Source organism: Thunnus maccoyii, chromosome 2 (genome assembly GCF_910596095.1).
Source record: "Thunnus maccoyii chromosome 2, fThuMac1.1, whole genome shotgun sequence".
Taxonomy (NCBI): Eukaryota; Metazoa; Chordata; class Actinopteri; order Scombriformes; family Scombridae; genus Thunnus; species Thunnus maccoyii.
In genome coordinates, this window is record NC_056534.1 from 23,535,985 (window position 1) to 23,563,035 (window position 27,051).

At 38.7% G+C, this 27,051-nt stretch overlaps 1 protein-coding gene across 7 annotated transcripts; it reads right to left on the bottom strand.

Annotated features, from left to right (window-relative positions):
• On the bottom strand, window positions 1–27,031 carry wdr17 (WD repeat domain 17). Of its 7 annotated transcripts, none has more exons than XM_042422832.1 (33): window positions 25,292–27,031; window positions 20,970–21,098; window positions 20,271–20,454; window positions 19,935–20,165; window positions 19,605–19,715; window positions 19,207–19,347; window positions 18,732–18,854; window positions 18,126–18,313; window positions 17,801–17,969; window positions 17,412–17,503; window positions 16,971–17,053; window positions 16,743–16,829; window positions 16,168–16,332; window positions 15,775–15,890; window positions 14,471–14,557; window positions 13,607–13,756; window positions 13,389–13,519; window positions 11,784–11,909; window positions 11,481–11,636; window positions 10,953–11,017; window positions 10,153–10,285; window positions 10,009–10,074; window positions 9,818–9,906; window positions 8,880–8,979; window positions 8,612–8,751; window positions 8,022–8,133; window positions 7,748–7,889; window positions 7,117–7,219; window positions 6,859–6,960; window positions 2,499–2,597; window positions 1,410–1,477; window positions 826–923; window positions 1–723 (listed from the first exon to the last, which is right to left on the bottom strand). In XM_042422832.1, the coding sequence occupies exons 2-33, from the start codon at window positions 21,090–21,092 to the stop codon at window positions 604–606; spliced, it is 3,900 nt and encodes a 1,299-aa protein (XP_042278766.1). In that variant the 5' UTR covers window positions 21,093–21,098; window positions 25,292–27,031; the 3' UTR covers window positions 1–603. The 7 variants fall into 7 exon arrangements, 6 of the variants coding, with proteins under 6 accessions (XP_042278766.1, XP_042278751.1, XP_042278760.1 ...); XM_042422817.1 differs by lacking the exon at window positions 25,292–27,031 and adding an exon at window positions 24,514–24,652; XM_042422826.1 differs by lacking the exons at window positions 10,009–10,074; window positions 25,292–27,031 and adding an exon at window positions 24,514–24,650.
• Window positions 27,032–27,051: the final 20 nt, after the last annotated feature.

The following is a 27,051-nucleotide window of genomic DNA, read 5'->3' on the forward strand; positions in this document are numbered from 1 at the left end:
TCAATATGCAGTGGTTGCTTTATTCCCGTATTTATTTATTTTTTTACAACAATAGAAGAAAGTAATTCAGATTTATACCCTGTATGTACATGCTTGTACCTTGAGGAAACATTCACTGGAGTAAAGAGGGAAGTCTATCACATGACCCACATGTATGTTTCTCATTCAATTGGAATCCCCTTTCACAAATGATGCATGATGATTTTATTGGCTATGTGTTCATCACATCACAGCTAAGCTAACCAATATCAAAATCTACCAAAACCATGAGCTTGTTTGAAACTTAATCAGCCTCACAGCATCACAAATGTATTTGTTTGCTGATGTCACTACATTTGTTGGCTCAGTAAATTATAAAAACAAAACAGTTAGCTGAAGCACAAAAATGTAATTTTCAGCCCATTTTTCATTTTTCTTTTCCATTACTACACTACTACTATCTGACTTTTGTTACTTTTCCCCCTCAAACCTGTAAACCCTTCTGATGGAATGTCCTCTTTGTGTGTGTGTTTGTGTGTGTGTGTGTGTGTGTGTATGTGTGTGTGTGCACACGTGTGTGTGTTCGTGCATGTGCGTGCATGTGCGTGTTTGTGTGTGTCTGTGTTAGAAGGGGTTGATGCGAACTCCTGTTCCCAGTGGGGAAAAGGGGTTGACTTTAGCCCACATTAGAGCATCGTTAAGGGAGATCGCTGATTTACCATCCTCCAGCAAAAACACTGGACCCTGTACATAAAGACAAAAACAGAAATGCATGAGAAAGGTCACACCTTGTCAAGACATAACAGCGTAGATACACACTAACTAATAAAACATAGAAACACACACCTGAATTCTGTGTCCAGTGAAACAGGACAGTTGCACATCTGAGTGGCTCGGCAGATTGGAGCCAGTCACATAATCAGCACCACACAAGACTGACACAGCTGAGAGAGGGAGGACACATGCTTTAATGGTTAAGGAAGACACATAATATGTTCTCACATTTCACCTAATATTTGGCAAACACTCAGCTAACTTAATAGTTAGTCCATTATAATTATTTATGGAGCCTTACCAGAGAATATTGCATTCTGCTTTCTGCTTCTTCTGCTCCTTCCTTCATTTCTCCCTCTATGCCTCACTTCTTGGCTCCTAACTCCTAATTTATTTCCCTCCTTCCCTGTATTGTCCTGTTAGTTTACAATCCACACGAGCCAATCACTAATCAGCATGCTTAGTCAAATTAGCTACACATGAGGCTCACTGCCCTTCTCAGCATCAACACTCTAGATACAATCAGAGCTATTATGACCATGACTGGGGTTTGTTGATCCAGATGTCTACACAAGTCTACGCAAAAATGTCTTTTATGATCAGTATTTGATTCCCATAAACTCTCCTGACAAACTGTTCAGAACTGCTATTTTTACCAGAGTCTGTTGGCTGGATTCTCCTCTCAAGGCAGCTGAACTCTTCTTTTTGACACTCTGATGGAGGACTGTTGAAAACAGACACACAGACAGAGGGACACTTGTGATGCTGTGTATATGCACATACGCAATGTAGAGGTATTATAGTGATAACAGTCGCTGTCAGTAAAACTATGCCAGTGAATTCAAAGATATGGTAGTGAGTATGCATATATTTGTAGATCTATATTTGATGTGTTACTGTTGGACAGACAACAGGACGACTGCTTCCATGAATGCCCTGTTCTTTGGGAGAAGATGTAGAGAGCAATGTTCTTCCTCATTACTGATTTCGAAGTGGTCTTCTTTGCAGCATTGGTGTCCAAACAGTCCACAATATTGATGCCACTCTTCCCTTATATGCCTGACATTACATATGCAAGGTCTACAGGCTAATTCTTGCAATTCAAAGTCTATTTCCTACACAAACCCAATGAAGTCTGTTAGCAGACTGCCAAGACACTATAGCTTGATCAAATGAAAGCCTCCATCTCCAGCCTCATTGATTCTAAAAAAGCTGCACAGCACTCCGAGCTCCTCCTTGGTTGACTTCACAAAAAGAAGTATGATCTGTCAGTTAGGCAATATCATGACCATCTTTGTCATCACATCCATCTCCAGAGGAGATTCAGAGGCTCTTCATGTATCTCAGGTCAGCTTAACTCTCTCCTCTTCTGTGTTGCCTTGGTAACTGGCCTCATCATGGCCTTAGCTCTTAGCTTTACTGGGCAGCTGAGACTGAGCATGATAACAATGCAGAGTCGTGACTATGACAACCTCGGCAGTGTTCCCCTCTTCACCATCTGCCTCTAAAGCGATTCTGCATCATTTACAGCAGATGATTGAGGAGAAAGCTCAGTTACCATCTTCCTCTTTAAACCTCTTCTCACAGTTGGTCTAATTGGTGTAAATGTATGTTTGTTTGTTTTTTTGCAAAATTATACTTCATGTATTGTATCAAATGTAATAATAACATTAATTTGAAATAACATTAACTGTGTGTGTGTGTGTGTGTGTGTGTGTGTGTGTGTGTGTGTGTGTATAACCTACTTGCTGTTACTTTGTGTGCAGACCCGCCAGGCATCCAGCTCCGCAGACAGCTGCTCGATCTTCAGTGGAACACACACTTCCCTTCGTTTCAACAACTGACTAAGATACAGAGAGGAAACATGGCAGTTGCATTACAGACTCATTATTATTATTATTTTGTGAATAACAATGGTTACAATACAGGTGAGGTACATGAACACATAAACAACCAAAGAGAGATAACAGATGGTAAGACAAAAAGAAACAGGAGGGTAAGACAAACTAAGGAATATGAGTGTGTCTACGCTCAGTGGGCCCAAAGGAGACCACGGCCTTGCCTGGAGCTGCACCGGAAACATCGAAAGCAGTGCGACAGGATGCAGAAGCTGGGCAAGCACGGAGGAGTGCAAGCGAGGCTAACTGTGAACCCATACAAACTGGCAGTTCCTACAGTCATGCTGCCTAATGTTCTCTGGACAGCAAAATGGATTATTTCACTCCCCCATCAGTACTGGTCACTCGTTGACATGCAAGAGCTGTTAACATTCAACTGAGACATGTACTTTCTTTATCCTTTCTGTTGTTGTTGCACTGCTGTGGGCTGGGAGGAACAACATTTCGGGGGGGGGGGGGGGTTGTGTATGCCAATACACAAGAAAATGACAATAAACTAAATCTTGAATCTTGAATCTTGAATCTATATGTGTGTGTCTGTGTGTCTGTGTGTGGAGTGTGTGCTGTGTGAGACCAGGGTGATGGGAGTGGGGTTTGGGGGGTTAGGTGAGCCAGGATAGAAAAACATTCATACACAAATACACTCATACCCACAGACATACTGGATACACAAACACATTCACATGGCACATGCATGCAAATATTTCTCCTCCCATATATGTGGGGTAAAAATAATAAATAAATATATCAGTCGTGGGGGTGGGGTTAGGTGGACTCAACGAGTGTGTGTATGTGTATGTGTAGGTGTATATGTATGCATGTGTGTGTGTGAGTGTGTGTGTTTGTGGGGTGTATGTGGGAGAAAAAAACATAAAAAACAACTGAGAGTAGAGGACAATTAATGATAATATGAAAAAAAAGTTTACGAATAAACTGGATCCAGAAAAGAAAAAGGGAGGGGAAATATCTGCATACACACATGACAATTAAATATACATGTACATGCATATGTTATCCACAGTAATCAATATCATAGTTGTCATTCTATAAACATGTGTGTTTCAATAATGTAATAATAATATTCATATATTTCATATATCCTATCATTCTTAACTTTATATCAATGCTGGACTGTGTAATAATTCACCTAATAACAGTTTCTATAATTGCATAAAGATAATAATAATAATAATCAACATGGCATGACAGTACATAATGTATGTATAGATAATATTAATAGTTGTCATATTTTGCAGATAGACAATGGTAGAGGACACTGTACGTTAAAGTAAAAGTATAAGCAAATCCTTAGATGAAGACAAAACAGAATGATGAATACAAGGGAAAAAAGAAAAAGAGAAAATTAAAAAAATAAATAAATAAAAGAAGAGGTGGGGTGTGATGCCTGTGTGTGTGCAGGTGCAGATCAGATTAAGAATTTGTAGGAATCACAATGTAAATGGAGTGACAGTTATGTGTATGGGCAATGATAGTGTGAATATTTATTGTGGATGGTTGACAGGCAAAAAGTGGTTATGAGTATAATTTGTGTGGAGATTAAGAATTAAGACTGTTGATAAATGGATTCCAAATTATGTCAAAATCATTGTTTTTGTTTTTGATGGAGGAGATAATTTTTCCATTGATATGTATTCAATTAGTAGTAGTAGTATTTTTCCAAATTGTAATATTGATTTTATTCCTTGATTTCCAGTTCATGAGGATAGTTTTCTTGGCAATGGGTAAGGCTACGGAGAGTCTTCTACTGCATGTATTGTTTGGGTTGATGTTGGAAACGTTTCCTAGTAGACAGAGTGATGGGGATAGTTGGATGTGGCAGCCCAAAAGAAGAGAGAGGATGTCAGTGATATCCCGCCAGAATTGTTTAATTGGTGTACAGGCCCATGTGTCATGCATATAGGTGTCATTAGTGTTTTGTGTAGAGTAAGGACAAATTTTAGTGTCTATAAAACCCATTTTCAACATCTTTTCCCCAGTGTAGTGTACTCGATGAATTATCTTATATTGTATGAGCTGGATGTTCGTGTTAGAGAATAGAGAGAAAATGTGTTTGCAGATTTGAGTGCAGAAGTCAGCAATGGGCTTAATTTGTAGATCTTGTTCTCATTTTTTGGAAGGGACAGATATTAAGTTGGACGTAGAGATTATCTTGTAGATTTCAGATATTAGTTGTTTTTTTTTTAGTTGTGATGTTGATTAGGTTTGATGGTAAGGAAGGCAATTCCAAGTTAGATGATTTGATGTTGATTTTTGTTTGAATGGAGGACTTAATCTGTAAGAAATTCTAGAAAGTGATTCTCCCTAATGGCGTACTTCTGGACCAAATGAGGGAATGTGACCAGAGTGTTATTATGAAAGATGTGTTTGAAATGTGTAATACCTTTACTAATCCATGATGTAAAGTTCATTGGTTTCCTGTTAATTAAGAAATCAGGTTTGTTCCATATGGGTGCGTGTATGGTAGGTGCAATTTTGGTGTTAGTTATTTGGTGAAATTCCCACCAGGCTGTCAGAGTTGTAGCTATTGTTGGGTTTTTGAAACAAGAGGGGCGAGTAATGGAACAGCTTATGAACGGTAGATCTGAAATATGGATGTCTTCGCATAATGTTTTCTCTATATCTATCCAAGAGTTGTCAGATTGATTTGGGTTGGACCATTTGTGGATGTATTGTAGTTGATGGGCAGTGAAGTAATGGAGGAAATTAGGTGCTTCCAGACCACCTTGGGATTTTTGTTTTTGTAAAGTAGTTAGTTTGATTCTGGGTTTTTTGTTTTTAAATAAAGTTTTGAGATAAATGAGTCTAGTGATTTGAACTGGGGATCATTGAGAACAGGTAATTTATCATAGGTACTATAGTCATTTTAATTGTTGCAATTCTGCCAGTGAGAGATATTGGTAGATTCATCCAATGTTGAAGGTTGTCCTCTATGGTTTTCAGGAGTGGGTTGAAGTTAAGGATGACTAACTCTGATAGCCTGGGGGAAATGTTAACTCCTAAATATGTGATATTACCGATGCGCAAAGAGAGAGGTAGGGTTTGGACTGCCACACCCCCGCTATTATGGCTAAGTGGTTGAGTGATGGATTTAGACCAGTTGATAGTGGAATCAGAGATTTTAGAGAAAATGTTTATGAGGAAGATGGTTTGGGGTAATGTGGTGAAGGGGTTTCATAGGTAAGGTAAAATATCATCTGCATAAAGACTTATCTTATGATGTGTATTTTTTGTTTGGATTCCAGTGATGTTCATGTTTTGACGGATAGCTGCTGCAAGTGGTTCTAAGAATAAAGTAAAAAAAAATAAAGATGGGGAGAGTGGGCATCCTTGCCTGGTACCCCTGTGCATAGTGAAGCGTTCTGATGTTAGTCCATTGGTGGATATCATGGCCATTGGTGATGTGTACAAAATCCTCACCCAGTGGATAAATGATTCACCAAAACCAAACTTTTTCAATGTGAAAAATAAAAATGTACTTTATCGAATGCTTTTTCTGCGTCCAGAGAGACAATGGCTGATGGTGAGTTGGTGTGTGATGTGTAGTAAATTATGTTGAATAGTCTTTGTAGGTTGCTAGATGAGTGTCTTCCTTTAATAAAGCCAGTTTGGTCTGGGTGAATAATGGATGTAATAACTTTTTCAATCCGTATTGCTAGGGCTTTGCTGATGATTTTTGTGTCTGTGTTGATGAGAGAAAGAGGGCGATGACTTGATGAGGAGGTGGGGTATTTGTCTGGTTTAATTCAAGAGTGATTGTAGCAGAGTTCATGTCTGTGTGTATTTACTTGGAAATACAAGAAGTGTGTTGATGTTTTCTTGGCTTGGTTTGTAACTTGATGAGTAGAGGTTGACATAAAAATCTTTGAAAGTCTTGTTTATTTCTTCTGGTGGACAGACTCTTTATTAATCCAATTTCAACCAGATTATGGCAGTTATTTAACAAAAAAAATCCTGTGTCAGCAGCCTGACGTCAGGCATCAAATTATGATTACAAACATTGCTGTACAGCTTTACCCAAATTAAATCATAGAGCTTCACTCAACATGTTCTTGCAGACTCATGATCTATTTAACAAAGCTGAATGATAAGCACATAGTACAAATAAAGGATTTATATCCACCAACTGGGAAGGGATCTAGCTGATGATGACCTAGCTCATGAGAACAAATAACAGTTGTGTGTCTACCTGGTGTATTCGTAGAGTGCAGGTACAATGCTGGAGTACTGTCTTCTAATGGCCAGCAGACCTCCAATATAACCACACAGGATCAGCAGCTCACTGCGGGCTCTACACACACACACACACACACACACACACACACACACACACACACACACACACACACACACACAAAGATCTATATGATGATCAAGTCTGATGAAGTAACATCATAATGGAAAATAATAAAAATAACTGCTAATACTAAAGTAATAATGGTTTTACTCAGTCAGTTTGGCCATGATGAGGCGGTCGGTTCTGATGTAGCTCATCAGGTCCAGGATTGGCTGAACACTATCCACTGTCCAAGCAGATCCAGTCAGCTGTTCTGGTAAGGATGCAAATTAAAGAGAGTTTCTGATTAAACACAGTTTTATAAAGATCGGAAGAGGTGATGTAAAGATTTAGTTTATTTTCTTCAGTTTAACACTACAGTTGTAATGCACAAGTAAGCACTAAGTGGTAGTTACTGGTGTTACTCTTATTACTAAATGAGTATCTTAATTGCATGTCTTTGAAGTCAGCAGTTGTGAGAAATGTTTGGGTTGCAATTACTATCAGGCCTAATTTTTTCTAGTGTCTTCATAAGGATTGTTTTAGAATGTATTTTAAAATATATATTAAATCTGCCCTCATCTGAGTGAAGAGGCAGGTGACAATTAACAAGGGGAAAGAAGGAGTCAGTATCAGTCAATGTCATAAGAGTGTTTTTCTCTCCAACTTTCAGGCCACCATGTCAAATCCAAGCATTTAAATATCCCCAATTTATTTCAGTTTCCAGGTCACTTGAATGAAGTTCATATTTAAAATGTGGAGACATTATGTTAGGTGGGTGCTGACACTGAGGTGTCAATACCTTTGACGTGATCTATTCCTATCTGAAGGGCGTTCTCAGGTTCAGAGCTCAGAAGGTGAAATTTAACAGCTGAGAACAGATCTCCTTCACACATGGCTTCCTCTGCCAAGGCCTTACACTCCTCTAATGAAGGGAGACCGCACTTGAATGACAAACAACACATAATCATAGTCACTGTAATAATCATTATTACTGATATCATTATCATCATCAAACATGGAGCCTCCATTCTGTTTTATCCATTTAACAAAAGCTTTAATGGTTGCCTACTCACCCTTTCATGTAATTGGTTGATGTCATCAGTGCTTCCTGGGTAAAATGCACACAGCTTAGCCAATAAAATGTCATTCTCAGGAATCATTTGCAGTAGATCAGCTGACAGCTCCCTAAATGTAAACACAGCAAAGAAAAGATAGTAAAGACTACACCTTACAAACAGCCACTGTGGATGCGTTGTTGTGTACTGTAACCCTGGTCCTATGAGCAAGCTCCTTGCTCATCTACAGTCAGTCAGACTGATGGAGGCAGAGGTGGGTTTTGGCCAAGCTGAAGAAAGGTTGGAGTTTATCCCGACAGGCTAACAGTTGGGCTACATATGTAGAAGTCAGAACAGGACTAAGGTTACAGTGAAAAACTCAGTGTTATTACAGCTGGCTTGTCATTAAATTCAACTTCTCACATGAAGGTAGATATCATCTAGCTGGATATGAGCACATTAATGGTTGGGATTGCAACATGAAAAGATCAAGATCAAATTATTTATAAGTAGGAAAAAGCAAATATAAGCTCACAGTTAAACAGGAAGGACTACTCTCAAGGATAACAAAGCATACACTGACTGGATATGTGTAGATGGATACTCACCATGTAGGTGTGATCATGTACTTCCTGGCCAAGAGTTCAAGGCAGTAAGCAGTGCTCTGATTAGCTGCTTCTCCTAAGACGATACCCACACATGCGGCCAACTCCAGCTCATTACCTCGGATCAGACTACACATGGCTAACTGGAAACATGCACACACAAATACATTTTACACATCATTTTGTTGACATAATCATAAGTAATAATAAATGTAAGAAAATGGAAAAATATATGTTGCTGGTGGTCACATGCACAAACTCATGAGTGTACCTTGATGTTGTCCACAGCTAGGTGGCAGCACGCTGCCAGGACAGCGCAGCCATCCTGGAAGTACCACTCAGCTAGTTCCCTACATACCTTATGGAGGAGACTGGACAGAAAAAGAGCAAATAAAACCAGGAATTATGATCATAAAGCATCAGCTCACATTCTGGGAGAAATCTCAAAGAGTTGTTAAATTAGCCTAATTTTTCATAGCAAGGATGTCCAGCTTATTTAGTAACACTAATGAAACTTTTATCTGGGTGAGAAGGTGTAGCTGACTAAAATGCCAGGTACAGTGCTGTTTTTAGACGCTGTGATTGTTTGATCCATTCCTCCGCACTACATCCTTATTCATCTAGATTGCACATTTAATCATCACACACAACTAGGTTACAAATATTGTACTGTGAGGACAAAGATTGGTAGCATTTAAGTTTTTATCTGTAATTTGAGTTTGGTTGCAGTAGCAATTTAAAGTTCTGCAAACTCACTGCTTTCAAAGGTATTTTAAATTCCTGTGACAAAAGTGGCCGTCAACAATTATGATTATGATTATTATGATTATTATGATTATTATGATTATTATTATATCATATTTTTTCATTTAAAGGGTCATATTTAAAGCAAGTCATAAGGTCGTCTGGCTCATCACCCTATTCCCTCTCTCGAACCTCAGGTATTAGTCTCCTATCCCGTCAAGTATCTACATTTGAGCTGTATCTCCTTTTGTCAGGTATCCTGAACTATAAGAAAGACATTGAATATCAGCACAATGTGTGTCCTAACAGCAGCTTCAGTCCAAAGGTATCTGTGTCAGACTTAAGCTGCCCATTTTGGTTAAGTGTCAGTTTCAAGTTCATTTCAACTTGCATAACAAAGGTAAATGATTAACAGAAAGTTAGCATTAGCGTGTGTGTGTGTGTGTGTGTGTGTGTAAGCTTTACCTCTGGTACTGTTGTCTGTTATCCACATCATTAGTGGTGTGGTTGACTGGAGAGCTTTGAGGTGCACGAATGTTTCCTTCACATGCTCCCTAAAAAAAGAATATTATTTTTTCTATTTATCTTTCTCCCATGACATATTTGTAAGTATACTTACATCAATATTATCACCACCATCTAAATTATTACTCAACTTCCTCATATCGTGCACCTCTCTGTCTGTTTCCTGTGTCCCACCACAAGCTACCATTCATCCATTCCTGAGGAAAACTACAGTTCTATCATCTCATTATTTCATTATTGTCCTTATATTTGGTATTCCTGCTCCCTCTCTGTACCTGTGCTATTAGCAAGGCTTCTAGCAGTTGTCCTCTGCCGGTGAAGAATGTTACAAGTTTTTTAATGTCTCCTGTGGCGATGCAGTATGGGATAGCGTCATCATTATCCTCAGCCATCAGCTGATCAGCTCTCCTGCAAAATAAGCATAATGAATCCAAGAGATAATGTATAACTATGAACAACATACAACACATAAAAGTTCATCATTTGAGCATTTCATCTTTAAAAGCTTCAGAATCTGTACATGAAAAAGGGGCAACATGACATCATGTTGAATGACAAGATGAATCATCCTGGACAAACTCTGACTATAGAAATGTAACAAAGTAAAGTTTGACACAGCTGTTCAGGGGACAATGTTTGATTAATAAACACTGCTGGAAACAAAAAGCCATTCATTTAGGTATGAGGTGTCAAGTCTGCAGAGCACACATTATGTCGTTTTTTTACACTCTGTAGTTTATTATTTTAAATTATATGAAGTATTTTGCCTGTTTATATTATTGGTGTTCCTGTTACTGTCTCTCTGATACATCAGATTATTTCCTCGGGAATCAAAAATTGTTGAAAATCTCTTCTTCTGTGTTATCTATGCAGATCTATATTTGCACTACACTATACTGGTGTTGTTCTTATTTTGTCCACCCCCAGTTTACCTGCATTAAGCAGTGGCATTCAGCACTGAAATGGCTCAAAAAAACACATCCTAGCACTCCTCAACTGAACAACATGTGCATTGGTTGTATTTATCACATTTATAATCGAAAAGCTGAAATGGAGAAACTGAAACATGGCTTACCTCTGCATGAGTTTCTTCCAGTACTTCATGGAGACTCCTGGTGCCACAGATAATGCTTTCTCCCACTGCAAGAGGGAGAGATAATGCCCACTCTTCATTACTTTAATACATTGTCAATATAACCATTTTCTTTGTTTTCATTTCTGTCTGTCCTCTCATAATAGAAATAACATCATAACTGTGGCTGTCACCAAATATACCTCAAGATAATAAAACTGGCTGGTTTGATGCCCAGACATCACTCGCTATAACCTCTCCCCTCTCTCAGAAGTCCTACATGCTAATCCATCTTTTCTCAATTTCTTTCACCTCCTGGTTCCAAAATGTTAATCAGATATCATTAACATCAGTGGTTTGACAACCGGTGGGAAACTTTGCTTGGTTTAAGGTCTTTGATTCAGGTATAATAAACATGAATTTGCATTTGACATTATATAATTGGAGCCGAAATAACAGTCTCACTAGTGTCAGAGTTTTTTTTTAATTGAGAGGGAAACAACTACACATGCACCCTCACACATACTGTACCTGTCCCAGCTCCACCATTAATTCACAGTATCGCTGAATCTGTCCCAGTCTCAGATGGATATCTGCTGCTTCTTTCAGCCTCTCCTCTTTACTGGGAGCTCCAATACCTCCTCCAAATTTAGACATCTTGACTATAGTGAGCTCCTGGGCCTCAGACTATGAATGAAGGAGAATGGAAGACAGTGGAAAAGAGAAGTAATACCCAAATACCTGCAGATTTTAACATTTTAACATTTTAATTATTGTCTCCAAAAGAACTTGAATGACGGAAAACTGAAAATTTGAGTGAAAAGTGACTCTTACTGTTTTAAACTTCAGCAGGTGTTTCATGTGCATCACTCCCTTACTGTAGCTGCCTGGTAGCAGTGAGTCATCCTGACCATTAATGACTGACACCAAGTCCCACAGGTTACTGCTGCCTCCTGGAGGCTGTAAGAGGATAAAGTACACACAAATATGCTCATCAATTCATCATAAATTTACATTTGTAAGTGACAGTATACTAAAATCTGTGTCTGCTGTTGTTTTTTACGAGATCTAAGACACTGGGTCAGACCTATTAGATTGATTCTACAAGCTGCCAAAGCTTGTTAAAGGCAATTTAAATGTGTGTATGACTTTGATATGCACATATCAATACTCAAATAATAGTTTTATTCTTTATTTGTTGTTGTTGTTGTTGTGGATGCAGTTGTCCACCACATGCAGGAAACAATGAAAATTTGAGGATTTTAAGAGCAAAAAGCCGGGTCCAGGTGAAGTGGCTGGACATTGACTTGCAAACTGTATTTTTTGATCTGAAAAACATTCTGAATATCTGCTTGTGTCTAAGTGAAATACCTTAGAGTGATACTCTCACTTGTTTTTAATCTCAACAGAAATACAGAGCTGGACCTCTATTTACATGCAGTAGAGAGAAGTTGTATTAAGGCTTTTTCTTCTCTAATCCTTTGTTTGATTTGCATTTCCTCTAAGTCAACATAAAATAAAGGGTGTGGAGGAAAGTGTTGACTCACCTTCCAATTGCGTTCCAAAGTCAAACAGTTTAAATGAGTTTCATACAGAATAAACAAAGCTGCACTTTCGTTAAGGCTCAAGATAATGTCGGGTAACCTCTGAATGCTTAGGGTAAAATCAAATGCATCTATAAACAATAACAGCTATATACTACACAGCTTCTCATCCTTCTGTTATTACCTTTTACCTTTTCACTACCTAATGTGAAAAATCGGTAACAAGAAGATTACAACAGTTTTATCTGCAATGTTTTTTAAAGCCTTAAGTGGCACTTCAAGGCCAGAAGAGGGCGTCAAAGACCTGAGTAAAAGCTATTGAAGCTTGATGGACTAGACTTGGGGTGCTAATCATGCTTCCCCCATTTCCTGACTGTTCTGCAGCCTTTGACCTATTCATCAACCAAATAAGGTATATATGATGTTCCAGCAACATAGAGAACCTTAAAAATTGATGTGCAAATCAGAAATTCAGATATACAGTACCAGTGAAAAGTTTGGACACACTTTCCCATTCACTAGAATGAGAAAGTATGTCCAAACTTTTCACTGGTACTGTATTTCTGTTTTATATCAGCATTTCCAGTTCTGAATTATATATCCCTCAGTGGGAAACATCAGCTTTGTACAGAATATGGTGGTTTTTGATAAATTACAAAGGACTCCAGAAGTTTAAGTGTGTACACATGCAGCATGTTTGTAGAACCTGAGGCTAAATCCTGTCCTAGCTGTGTTGTCTATCCTGAGATAAACTGCTGAAGTACATCAGAATCTGCAGGAACATTCAACAACTTTGACACATGATTGTCTACAGGCAGGCATCACGAAACTGAATTCAGTGTCATATCATCACATAACACCACCACTGTTAAATAAGTATTAAGAATGTAGTTACCGAAAAGCATTCAGAGAACCAGCGTAGCTTCTTGGCCCTGATGTCTAAGCTCAGTTTATCCAGATCCTGCTTGATGTCTCTGGACACTTTACCACAGAGCAGAGGTGGTGAGCCAGGAACCATAGCTGTATCTGCAGAGACACACATGCCCAGCATGGTTAAATAAGTCTTACATTAGAACACTGTAAGACAAAATAAGATCAGGAGTCTCTTCTTACCAGTGTTTCCTATTATCTTCTCCCAGGGCTGGTTGGTAAGGATGTTTAGTAGCAGTGGAGAGATGAGTGGTGTGAGAGACCACAGCCTCACTGTACTGTCTCTGCTACAGCTGGCCATGGTGAACGGACGACTCTGATGACATGTTAAACCTTCACACAGAGTTTGGTAAATACATTGGTGGCTCAGGTTTAAAACTCAATGGCAACAAGCATGTAATAAATCAAAATTTCACTGGGGCTTGTGTGTTACTGTATGTCTGCCAAGGAGAAGAAGAAAAGAGTTTTTAACTAATGGAGCCATCGTCTATTTATATAAGCACTTTGAGTAAAATGCAAATACAAATACAGTATTTTGCAATTTAAATACAACACAATATGGTGCCATTACTTTAAAATACGGTGCACTGTACATTGTACACCTGCTAGTAAAACACCATTGACCTAAACACCATGTTGTAGAGAACAAATGGCGGTCTTACAAAGACATGATGTCTCAGTTTTTTAGATTCAAAACTTCCAGTGGGCTTGCTCAGTTCCCAGTCCCTGAGGTAAATCTCCTTTAGGTTTCTCATTTCCAAAAGCTACATACAGTATGCAATATGTCTGGTCTTGTGAAAAGTAACACAGCACTGTACCATGCCTTTCTAAAACCATTGAAAACTGTATGTTCACATACATACAGCTCTAGAATCATACCAGCACATCACAGCAGGTCATATTTACTCAATTTAATTTATCTTAATTTCATGTAACTGATATTTCTATTGGATTTTCACTCAAGGACGTCATGCGGGACTTTACACCCGTCAAGTACCTCCAGTATTAATATTCTAGTATGTTATTCTTCCTATGACTCTGTCTTACCATAGACATCAGCTCCGTGGTCATAGACTGTATCTAGACATGTGCCGTCCCTTGTATCCCAAACTCTGATCGTATAATCCCAAGAACCTACAAACAAATACAGTATTTTGCAATTTAAATACAACACACTCTGATAATATGGTGCCATCACTTAAAAATACTGTGCACTGTACACTGTACACCTGTTAGTAAAACACCATTAACCTAAAATACAACACCATTAGCAATAGCTTAACAATACCTTTCATTACCATATTGGATGTGATAGAGAACTGTGACACAGCTATACAGCAGATGTCTTGTGTGTTCACTACAATCCAATATTTAAGATTAGGTGAAATTACTAATAGTACTGGTTCTATGCAAAAGTGGACTGCAGTATATCAACAGGGCTTGCAAGAGTTTAAGTTCTCACTCCTCTGTCACCTGAATGGCTGCAGAGATTTTAAGCTTTCTAAACAGGACGCCTGGTTTGATGCAGCATTTAAAAATTGGACGCTTCTTGAAACTCAGAAAAGCTTCAGTATTGATGCAGAGATGATATACATGTTGGAGAGACAAATTCTGATGTAGCTAACATTAGCTATATAAGCTAATCGTTATTGATGATGTGACATTGACTAACAGTCCACAAACATCATGACACTCTCCCATTGTGCTTAAACAGGAGGTCAACACATACAGTAGTTTAAACCTTTTTATTGTGCCCCAGTTACATTAGCTTTTACAACTAGTCTACGTACCTGAGCACGTCACTACATTCACCTTGTACTCAGTATAGGTGTGGACTGATGTAGTAATGTTGAATAGATATGCTAAACATTGTTGTAAAATGTAGCTTCTTATCGAAAGCACTATATCTGCTGTGGCTAACAGGTGGTAAACCTGGAGTTTTTAAATTAAAGTTCCACAAAAACGCTGACAATTGCAGGTATATGCACTCACTGATGTATATGTAGTTCCCAAAAGCTTTCACTAGATGTTGCTAAAGAGCCATATTTTACTGTCTGCACCTTCTCCATTTCTGATGGTGTACTTTTTTCTTGTTTCCCCTCATTTTAGATATGGGCCATGTCTTCCATATCATTAGTGGTAAAAATCTTTCATCTAAGTTACTTTTCAACACATCTACTTGCTTCTTGCCTGTCTGGTGTAGCAAGATGCAAGTAGCTCAACAGTGTAAACACTGATCACATAGCAATCAGAACAGAAGATAATTGGAAAACAAAGCACAAGGAGAAAAAAAAAAGTTCCGCTGTAAGTTGACAGGTTTTTATAAGTGACATTACTTTTAGTGACATTACCTGAAATGAGGAGGTAAGGGACCTCTGTGTTCCACATTAAGCCTCTGACTGGAGCTGTGTGACCACTCAGCACATTGATACACGCATCCTGTGTGTAATCCCATATACGAACAGTACTGCCCAAACAGAGACACACAAAGATTCCTCCTTTTAATTGATTTAACATGATTACTTAAAGGTCTAATCCTTATTTTCTTCACCACATGAAATACAGATATATATATATATACATATACAAGTGCAGTATTTATATTCTGAAATTATTTGCATCCTTGTCTTCTTTGCTGTTCCTTTTCATTTGCTGCTACAGCGAACCATTAAATGTCCATCACATCCAGGAAAAAACATTTTGAACAGTCTGTAGTACACCTCACTCTCTGTGTCTGTACTCACCCATCATCTGATCCGGAACACAGTATTCCCTCTCTGAGCGGAGACCAGCGGACATGGAATACTTTAGCTAAATGCCCAGTGAAGACCTTCAGAGGTTGGTCTGAGCTGGTGGCCAGGTAGTACACACGGACATTTTTATCCTCACAGCCTGTAGCAATCATATCCCTACAAAGAAAGAGAGAGAGGTTGGACATTATGTGAAAAACTGTGGCCACTTAGCAATTACCAGATGACACAATACCTTTATTTTTGACATAATGAATGTGTTTGAACATCACAATATGGAACAATTGTGTTACAATTATACAAAGAACAGAACAGTATTATACAAAGGACAGCTGTACACATTTTTTTTTACCATAATCCTGCTTTGTTTATCTAGGAATATCTTATAATTGTGTCTTTTTAAAGTGTTGTCTTTCAGGCACAGAGGTAATTATATATGAAAAATACATGAAATAAGTAAAGCAATAATTAATAGGTCTACCATAAGTATCCAGTTGCTGCATGAGGTGACTAGTGATTGTAAACAGTCTACCCCAATGAGAAAGATGACTGATGGGTTGAGCTCTTACTTGTTGTTTTGGCTCCAGTCACAGCCAAACACAGCCGCGGGATGTTTGTACTTATGGAGGATTTTACCATCAATGGTCCGGATGATACTGTTGTTAAAAACATGTAAAGATATAAAGGAATTTGAGATACATCAATGTCATAAATTCTTTTTGAAAACGTCAAGTGTTTTTACATCAAGGAACAACTATTCTCACAATGGAGATGTGTCAAGAGAGATGTCCACTTACCAGAATCCATCTCCACTACAGGTAGCAATCCTCTTAGAATCCTTATGGCTCCATGATATACAGAATATACCATTTTTACCATGCTGGGGGAAGAGAGAGAGAGAGAAGTCATCACCATATGATAAAAGATTTAGAGGGCTGTTTGACAACGACAGAACAATATAAGAGCAAATTTACTTCAAACTTTAATTAGAATAAACTGAACTGGAAAAAAAAGAAAATTCAAAGTTATTAACTGTTGCAGCTAAAATAATTACAGTCTTGAGTCATTTGTTAGTCCTCTAAAATGTGATGCAGTAGCATATCATAAGTGACACTAGTGACACCACTAAAGAACACATTTAGGACCTTTAATCATTACTAGTGTAATAATCATAAGTCCTAAATGTGTTCTTTAGTTACACAGTTACACAGTTTTACAGCACTGAAAGTCAAAGTAACCTCATTGAAGCGAGTGATGATCTTTCCTTTCCTAACGTCCCAGATGAATGCTCCATTACGAGAAGTTGCCCCCGCGATGCAGTTCAGGTCTCCTTCAAAGCACACACAGACAGAAAGGTCAACAACTTTGACATGAGCAGAAGATGATATGATGTGGTGTTACAATATTCTTGCCGGGATGGGACTCATTTATTTACTGTAGACAAATATGCTGACTGGGATGTTTATGTATGTTTTGCATCACCGACAGTAGAGAAGATTACAAGTGATTCTACAAGTGATCCTGAAGTCATTCTTCAGTTATTTCTGGTTCTAGTGATCAAGTTTCAAACAAAGATTTTATCGTATATTTGTATGTCTGTGTGTGTGTGTATGTGGAATTAATCTACCTGGAGCCCAGGACAGGGAGTAGACCACTCCTTCATTGCCAGGGGAGGTGTAAACAGCTGTTAGTGTGTTTGTGTCCCAGATTTTGATGGTTCCATCAAAACTAGCTGTGGCCAACAAGTTTGGATCATCGGGTTTAAACTTACAGTCGAAGATGGTCTCTACATGACCCTGGAAACGATATAAAAACGGAGAGAAAGAGAACTGTGCTGTAAATTCAACAAATTAACTAGTCCTTCAGTTTAAGATATTAGCTTTCTTATAAAATTATAAGCCAAGAACACAGTGTGAGGCATGTTCTTGCATTACTTATTTCATTCAGAATACCAGGTCTCGTAGGAAGTCCCACTTCTTAGCTCCCATGTCATAGAGTCCCACCCCTCCATCCATGAAGCAGCAGACAGCATGACCAGGAGGAAGAGAGAAGGACCGGTTCTGTGACAGGGTAGGGGGAGGTACCGCCTCACTGGTGGAACTGGTATGCTGACTTTTACTGGGACAACAGGAACTCTGAGCTGTGGAGAGAGACAAGTACAATATCTGGTTCTCTTATTCTAGAAATCTTGAAAGAATTTAAGCCTTGATATTTCTTCATAGTCAGTCTTAAACTCATGCCAGGGACGGAGCCTTACAAGAGGAGGAGAGCTTCTGCTCAGTGTTTGAATGGCTGCTTTAAACCCAGACAGTGTAAATGCAGTATAATAACTAACATTAGCAGATTTTGTATCTCCTCTATTGTGTTTTGGTGCCTGACACAAACAAAGCTGTCTTTCAGGAGCACCAATCTGAAGATATAGATTTAGTGTAAAACTTGCACTTGTAAGAATGTACTTTGGCACAAGATTTTTAAGCCCCTGCAGCTTTCAACAGTTGTGGTTTGTGCATTTCTGAAGTTTATACTGCAAGTCTAAAAGGTCTGATTCTAAATTTGACCTTTCTTGGCAAGAGGGGAGTTGAGGACGTGTAAAGCATGAAATCCGGTCTTCTTCAATTTAAAGCTGTCCAGAGGAGTAGAGCGAGACACATTCCATATCCTCAACACTCCAACCTGAGAGTCTGACAGAGAGACAGAGACAAATGAGACAAATGTCTTTGCAGCCAAAGGTCTTTAAACTGGTCAGTAAACTTAATGCATGGATGGTATTAATATTAACTCAGTCTACTATCTTAAAGTCCTAAAATATTAAGTATTACTGTAGTTTTAAGAAAATAAATGTACTCATGGATATGCAAATACAAATGTATAAATACATAGACAGATGGCTCGGTGCAACAACATTTCCCACACATCACCTAGCTGGTATGTTGGAGGCTGAGATGAAAGTCCAACTTACAGCGGTAAAAATATTGAGGCAGAAGTGAACCCAGATCACACACATACCCACATAAAAAATATGTGTTTTTTTACCTCCAGTGATGAACATGCCTGGTGCAGAGGGGACCCAGGCAAGACACTGAACTGATGCAGCGGCTGAGGGGAAGCAGAAGGACGTGATACAAACCAAGGCCTCACTGTCCACCAGCCTGATACCATTATGGAGGTTAGACACTGTGAGAGAGAGAATACATTCATCATTAAGCATCTGTGGTGGTTTTCATAGTCACAGATATTTATGTAATAACCAATGACTGCGTGGCTTACAGTCATATTTAGTACAAGTATGTTATTTCTTGGTACTAACTTGTAAATAAAAAGCAAAACTGGGCAGTAATTGTATCATAAATTTAAATGGTCCTTTATTCTTCTATTGTATGCCCCTTGGTGCTATTGACAACATAAGTTATAATATACTCATTTTGTACAACCTAGTAAATAGTCAGTTGACAAAAGGTCCCACTCCAGAGCACTGACTGGGTCCTCTTCATCTGTCCCCTCTAAAGACTCTGGACGTAACACATGCTTTTGGCTCTTACACCCTAAACAAGAAAAGTTAAAGAGGTTAATAATAATATTTGTGTTTACAGGCATGACTCTTCTTATGCAACGTGAAGGAAGGCTCAGGATTGGGCATGTATATGTAATAGTTCAGCTTTGAGTAATGAATATTAGTCAAAGAAAAGTTGCCAAAAGGACACAGTGGCATGTGCAATTGTGTTTTAATTTGATTTTTAATGAGTTGAGGAAAACAGCTATACCTGGCTGAAAAATAGACAAACTTCCATCTGTGTGTCCAAAAACCAGTTTGCCCTTCTTAGTGGGGTGCCATCTGAAGAGACAGATATCAGACAGGAAAGAGTGGGCTTCTTTATGCACTGTGACCCCGGGGTCAGGACCTCCATAGACCCAGATATACAGCGGACCTCGCTGGGAGACAAACGCCACTCCGTCAGCTGAGTTCCAGCACCAACTGACTGACGCAGGAACACCTGGGAAAGAAAGGGAGACACTGTAGTACTTTACGGATGGGAGGACAATGCAATAGCCTAACCTCTAACTGTGCCAATAAAAGCTGGTGTTGACCATCCATTTACCTTTAGTATTGTCCAGTCTTGCTACAGCCTTTTGTTCCGCTACGTTCCATACGATGAGCAGGTTATCAGCAGAGGCTGACGCAAACAGATCTGGATTGTCAGGACACCAGCTGATGGCTGTTATGGTCTTCTTATGTTCTGACATAATGGACCTCAACTTAAATTCATTGTACTGCTGGTCCAACTGCAAAGAGGAGATGGAGAGAATAACATTGAAAGAAAGAATCAAATGAAAAGAAAAATACAAGAGGCTCTGATTTTTTCCTGTGATTGATAACACATACAATTTATGAAACCTCATGAATATGCGATTGCAGACAGTTCATCCAGAAAAACTGGACTAAACTGACATATCAAACCAAAAGACAAAACCAAAAATGCATTGTGTTTGAATGAGATTTGGGTGGAGGACTATGAAAAATTATATTGTATGAGGTTTGCAGTATCTAGACAACATGTACTGTGTACTACTGTATTGACTATTGATCTCATGTGTATCAAGTCAACCATTCATCTCTTGCCTGTGATGAAAGCTAAGGTAGCAGTAAAATAACGGCAGCACAGTATGTAAGAGATGCTCCAGCAGGTAACCTCTAGCACATTTGCTTTCACATTCACACCCTCATGAAATCACACACACACACACACACACACACACACACACACACACACACACACACACACACACATACAGTTTACCTGGTAGATGTATATAGCTAGAGTAGCACAGTAGGCGAAGCGGTCCCCACTAGCAGCACACACATCTTTATTCCAGGGCTGACAGCCTGCTGCCAGCAAACCCACCTGCTTCACCTTGGCCATCCTCACCTGGAGACACACAATAGCAAAGCATGCTCATTAAGTTTGTATTCAAGTAGTTTGACAAAGAGGAATCATTTGCACAGATTCAGTATCTTGTTCAGTGTCTGATAAGTGGCCATGATTTTGTAGACAAGCGAGTTAGAATTAGCTCAATTGTGAATGAATAAATGAATGGCGGTAATAAGAAAACTGATATTTTTAGAATAACTTACCAATAACTAGTATTCTCCTGATTCCTCCATCATGGCTAAAATGTATCTCACACTTTGTCCTAAACCCATTGTCAGCTCATTTATATTGCTTTGTATTGTTAGGTGTTTGTTATTTTGTGTCCCAAGTTCCAACACATTACAATCCAGCACACCAATCACACTCAACTTAAACAACACAATTACATCAACTCATCTCTAACTAATATTTACCACAGCGTTGTGGTACTGGTTGCATTACAGTGTGCAGTTCTACTACTGCCACAGTAACACTGACAACACACTAACATACTATGTGGATCCACAGGTTGAAGAGGATAAGATGATTAAAGAGAAAGAGACATGTAGAGAGGATTGAATTAATCTGTGCTGTGATTGGCTAAGACTGCTGTTTATCTACTGACTGAGTACTGTTACTATGAGAAACTTGACTCACGTGACTCAGCTTACAATATGTCTGAATGATTAAACTCCACTTACACGTTCTCAAACTAAAATTATCCAACCCCCCTGGAGGAGATTTTCTTTCCTACCATAAGAATCAGAATTGATCTTGACATTTTTCTTGAGAGGATTTCAGGATAAGTGGATAGTTAAACCAGTCCTACGCATTTGCAGGATGTTTCTAGAAAGTATCTTCACTGGAGATGCTCTAAGAAATGATAACAGATTCATGAGTACCTACTATCTACTCACAGAAGCATGTTGAGTCCATAGAGCTGCACGAACAAATGTGAGCTCCATGTCTTATATTTAATCTTTTAGACTTTTATAATAAAACGTGGTTTTGAGGCATAATGGGTCGTTTCACCCAAATCTCAGAGGAGATAAAGAGGTGGAAGAAGGGAAACACGGGAGCAGGGATTTCCTATCAAAGGTAATCTTCAAAAAGCTGTGGATGTGCCCCATAGCCAGTTACCCTGTAACGTCATCCTGTAAGGTGCAAATTGGCTAATTTACATATTCTCATTTCTCACCGTCCATTCTCTTTTTGATTGCATAATGGTGTAATCATTTAAAGAGCAATGATGTGCAATTGTCACAGTAATGACTGCACAGCACTATGATGGAGAAAAATATAGGCAACAAGTGGACCTTTTTGGGCATCCCATAATTACATTTTACCAATATTTGTTGGCAAGTCTTTGAAACAAGATGTAGTTTTTACCTCTACTTTCTCTTATGTTTTGTTAATTTCCTCTGGTCAAAATGCCACTGTCTTGATCTTCTATTTTCTGTTTTTTCTAGTGTTTGGATTTCATTTTTTTGGGTCATTTGAGACATCTTTCACAAGAGTATTAATGTGATTGTTGGTATTAATTTGAGGCTGAAGGGCAACATCTGCATCAAGCCACAACCAGACTGATTTAATTACTCTAAATTGAGTGTATACATTAAACTATATCTTTGTAATAACTTGTATGATGATTGTAGGCATATCAGATTTCTACTATGCTTTTTGTTTTTAATATACAGACAGTTTAATTATACAAGATTCTTTTCAACCTTTTCAGCACCACAGACAGTAGCCTTAAACCTGTGTGTGAAATCACTCTGACTGCTGTTTTTGGAGATGTGAAAGTTCATGGAGTCACAGGTAGAAAACACTCCTCACCTCTAAGATCGATTGTTACTGGGAAACAGGGTCCTGAGAGGTTCTGGTCTCTCAACATGAAAGCCAGATTCATTAAAATTCAGTAGTACTCTTGTTGTTTTGGGAGCCTTGCTCTCACAGCGACACACACAGAAGAGAGGAGAAGAGGCTGAACTAGTGTTAGTGGAGCCTAATTAAAGGTAATAAATACTCACTTTTTTGCAGATGACATGGGTTTTTCTATAGACAGGGGCTGTGGACAGATGTAACTTTTTTGTAGTAACCCATGAACTTAACATGTTCATGTAATCAGATATTTGTTACTTCTCAAACTTTTGTCAATAATTTTGTTGCTCTACTTTATCGTCCTGAAATAGTTAAGTATGTATCTACAGCCAAAGTAGCAGCATGGTTCTGGGGATGGCAATGTTGGTTTGTTGATGGATTGCTGTGAACATTCATGTCCCCCAGAGGATGAATTGCGATCACTTTGGTGTTTGGTGTTTCATCTATTGTCATCATCAGGTCAGAGTTTCAATTTGTAATAAAAAATACTTTTTGACCAAATACCTGCAAACTAAAGATATTCCCATCAGCCTGTACTTAAGCTAATTGGCCAATGTCATCATGCTCAACCTATGATTGTGAACATAGTACACATTATGCCTGCTTAGCATCAGAATCTCGCTACCAGGTCAAAAGTGCATCAGTTGCATCACAGAATATACCGTCTCTTTAGAGAAAAGAGAAAGAAAAGATAATATCCATACATTATACTGTAGGTACACCATTCATTCAGTTTCAGCTGTTAGCACAGCATCAGCCTCTTTATCAGTTAAAGTGTCTTTTCTTAATTCAGTATTGCTACATTATGTGTAAATAAAGCAGCCTGTTAGGTACTGTGTGACACATAGACCCACTGAGACAGCCAGCAGCTTGGATATATGTAGGTGTGTGTCTGATTGGTGTCAGGAAAAAGGCCACTTTCTCTGGTGGAGTCCATTATTTTCTTCTTATTCTCCACAAATACACATTTTGAAATATTTTATGAATGTAACTTATAATATTATTTTGCAATTTGTAATATTTTATTGTATTATATTTATTTGACCAAGTATGTAATTTCTGTTATTGTTGTTAAATTTAAAAAACAAGTCTTTTGGTTGTAGACTTGCTATTTTCACCTCAATAAACTCATGAGCACAAAAGAAAAAAATAGACATTGTGACTTATCATAGCGGGAAGCCACAGATGGAATTACTAACATTAATGATGGCTCTTACATGAAGCCTCTCCAGAGTAGTACTGGCTCACCTAAATAGAATGCAGCCTTCATTCATGTTATCAGGTGGCGTGTGTTTTCTGTTTTGGCATGTCAAGATGTCTGCCATGGTAAAATAAGTCTATTACAGCTAAATATGTTCCCAGGGGGCCAATCAAGACTTCTCAGCCCTAAAGGGCAGAAGGTTGTCTCTCTCTCTCTCTCTCTCTCTCTCTCTCTCTCTCTCTCTCTCTCTCTCTCTCTCTCTCTCTCTCTCTCTCTCTCTCACACACACACACACACACACACACACACACACACACACACACACACACACACTTAAACCTGTACACATACGGATGAGGCAGTGCTGTGGTCATCATTACTCTGACACTTCTCCTCGAGGTGATTTATTCTCCAGTGAGCAGTTTTTATCATTTTCAGGTGAAATGAAAAGACTCTCTCGCTTTCTAATACCGAGAAAAAATTGAGTGAAAGGTGAAAGTTGTGTTACACGTCTACATTACACATGACCGCTGTTTCAATAGCGTTTCATTGATTAATATATCAGCACATACGCGGTTTTAACCCAGACGCCAGGCGTATTTTGCACCTGCAAAACACCAAAATCGTGCTCACTCGGTGCTGATTAACCGAAGAGGCGTTCACTTGTCACAAGGAAACTAAGTGAATCACAACAACGTCGTTTTAGATACGATAATAATGTAAAAGATGAACGCTCGCCTCCACCACCGTTAAATCAATAGGCTAACCCTGTTTGCAAGCTGCTAACGAGCTCTTTTCAACCCAAATTGCTGCCATCACTTCATTAGCCAACCAGACTCGGTGTGACGTTTCATTTCTGTCTGTTTCTATTTATATTTCAAAAATATGTAGATGCCATCAACAGGTCTCAGCAGCACAAACTAATCCGTGTGAAACTGTTTGTTACTGAGACACTTGAGTGTCGCAGATGTGGTCCGTCTGACACCACAGAACAGCAGACGCACATTCTGCAGGATTTATATCTGTTTATGTGTGCAGTGTGTATGTGTGTGTGTGTGTGTGTGTGTGTGTGTTTGTTTGTTTCAGCGCTAATGGGCTGCTGGTGTGTATAAGTGTATTTTCCTCTTACCGTCAGGTGTCGGCTGGCTCGTGCACCACGGACAGCTCCCAGGTGCTGATCTGTCCTCCGCTCACCGTCCTCCGGCGGCAGTGATTGGTCCGTGAGAATAATCACTTTGATCAGCTATTGGCTGTGTGGGGTGTCAATGATCTCTGTATTTACGCTCTTCTCATGACTCCAGCATGATGTATGATTATATTAGTGTGATCCAGCCAGGCTTCATTTCACTGGATCAAAACTTGTGTCTGGATCACTTCTACAGACTTGTTGGTCCTATTTTGCAATGACAGTTCAAATGTAATTAGCTGATTTAGGGTCAGTTCCGCACAGGGGTGGAAAAATGATCCTTTACTTAAGTGAAAGTAGTAATACAACAACCCAACAAATGTCCCATTACAAGTAATGGAGTATTTTGGAGTATTCCAAATATTGAGTAAAAGTACAAAACTATTATCAGCAAAATGTACTTTATGATAAATGACCCCTTTAATTGTTTGGGATATTATCACTTTACTGGCAGATTTGTTCACTTTTTATAATGAAATAAAACTTTAAGGACTCCATTCTATACTAAAATGACTTGATAAGAGTTCTTTTTTTTCACTGAACAATGAATAATATTTTACAAGTTACTACTAAAATTCATCTGCAAAATACAAAATCCACACATACACTGTCTAATCCACATGACTGCCATAAGGATCAGCCATAATCACCACTGAAATTCAGCTGACATCCAGCTGCGTCAGGCAGACATAAAGGTATGTGACAGCAGTTCTGGTAGTCAACAACTGTAGCAATTTTCTAATAATAGGCAAATCTTAGTGAGTAGACAGATTTAAGTAGGCAAACGGATGAAAGCGTGGAGCCCATAGTCAGTATTGTCTGTGCTACATTCTACATACTTAAATTATTACTTATTTATCCTTTAACATTAACATTAATAGAACATGACACTTTATCAAGCCCCCGTGACTGAGGGCAGTAACCATAGACCACTGCATACCTTCTTATCAATATATAGGCTATCACTTTCCCTTCAGGGGAAAACATCTAAAACTGATCCTAACTTGATAAACCAAGACATAACTTCAGCCAGCCTATTATTATAATTACCTTTAACTATACCAAGACATTCCACCAAGTGAACAGCTGACCATAAAAGAGGTATCATGAAAAGTAGGCCCACTACACAGTTTTCTCATTACAATGCAACCTTAATCAGTTGCTTGAATAGAAATTAGGTTTCCCCCCTACTATAAACTGCAGGTATGAGCAGATGATGTGCCCCTGCCCACAAGTGCTGAAATTCCTAATGGTCATGTGATGTGTTCATCATCATGAATGAAGCTGTTTTTCAGAGGGATGTTTCACTGAGTCCTTTAATTACAAATGTTAGTCACTTCAGAGGCTCTGGCTTTGTGGCCTTCTACCCTTTAAGCACCTAGTGCTGCTGATAGGCCTGTTTGACAACCCAGTCTACAGATCACACGACATTACACCCATACCGACCCTGTATGTTTGTAGTTCACAGTCACTTGCATACAAGTCATGTGCACATGGCATAAAACCAGCTTTGACACATTTTGTCATTCCCTATGTCAGAAAGACCCCTGTTAAATATAGTCGTTACATTATAGGGTTGTACAACATGTCTAACTTTTCATTTACACTGAAGATGTATGATTAGTTTGTGTAACCTTGGAGAATGCTTTTCCTGCATGCTTGAAGTACCCTCAACCTACAGATTCAGTACTTTACCCTTCAAG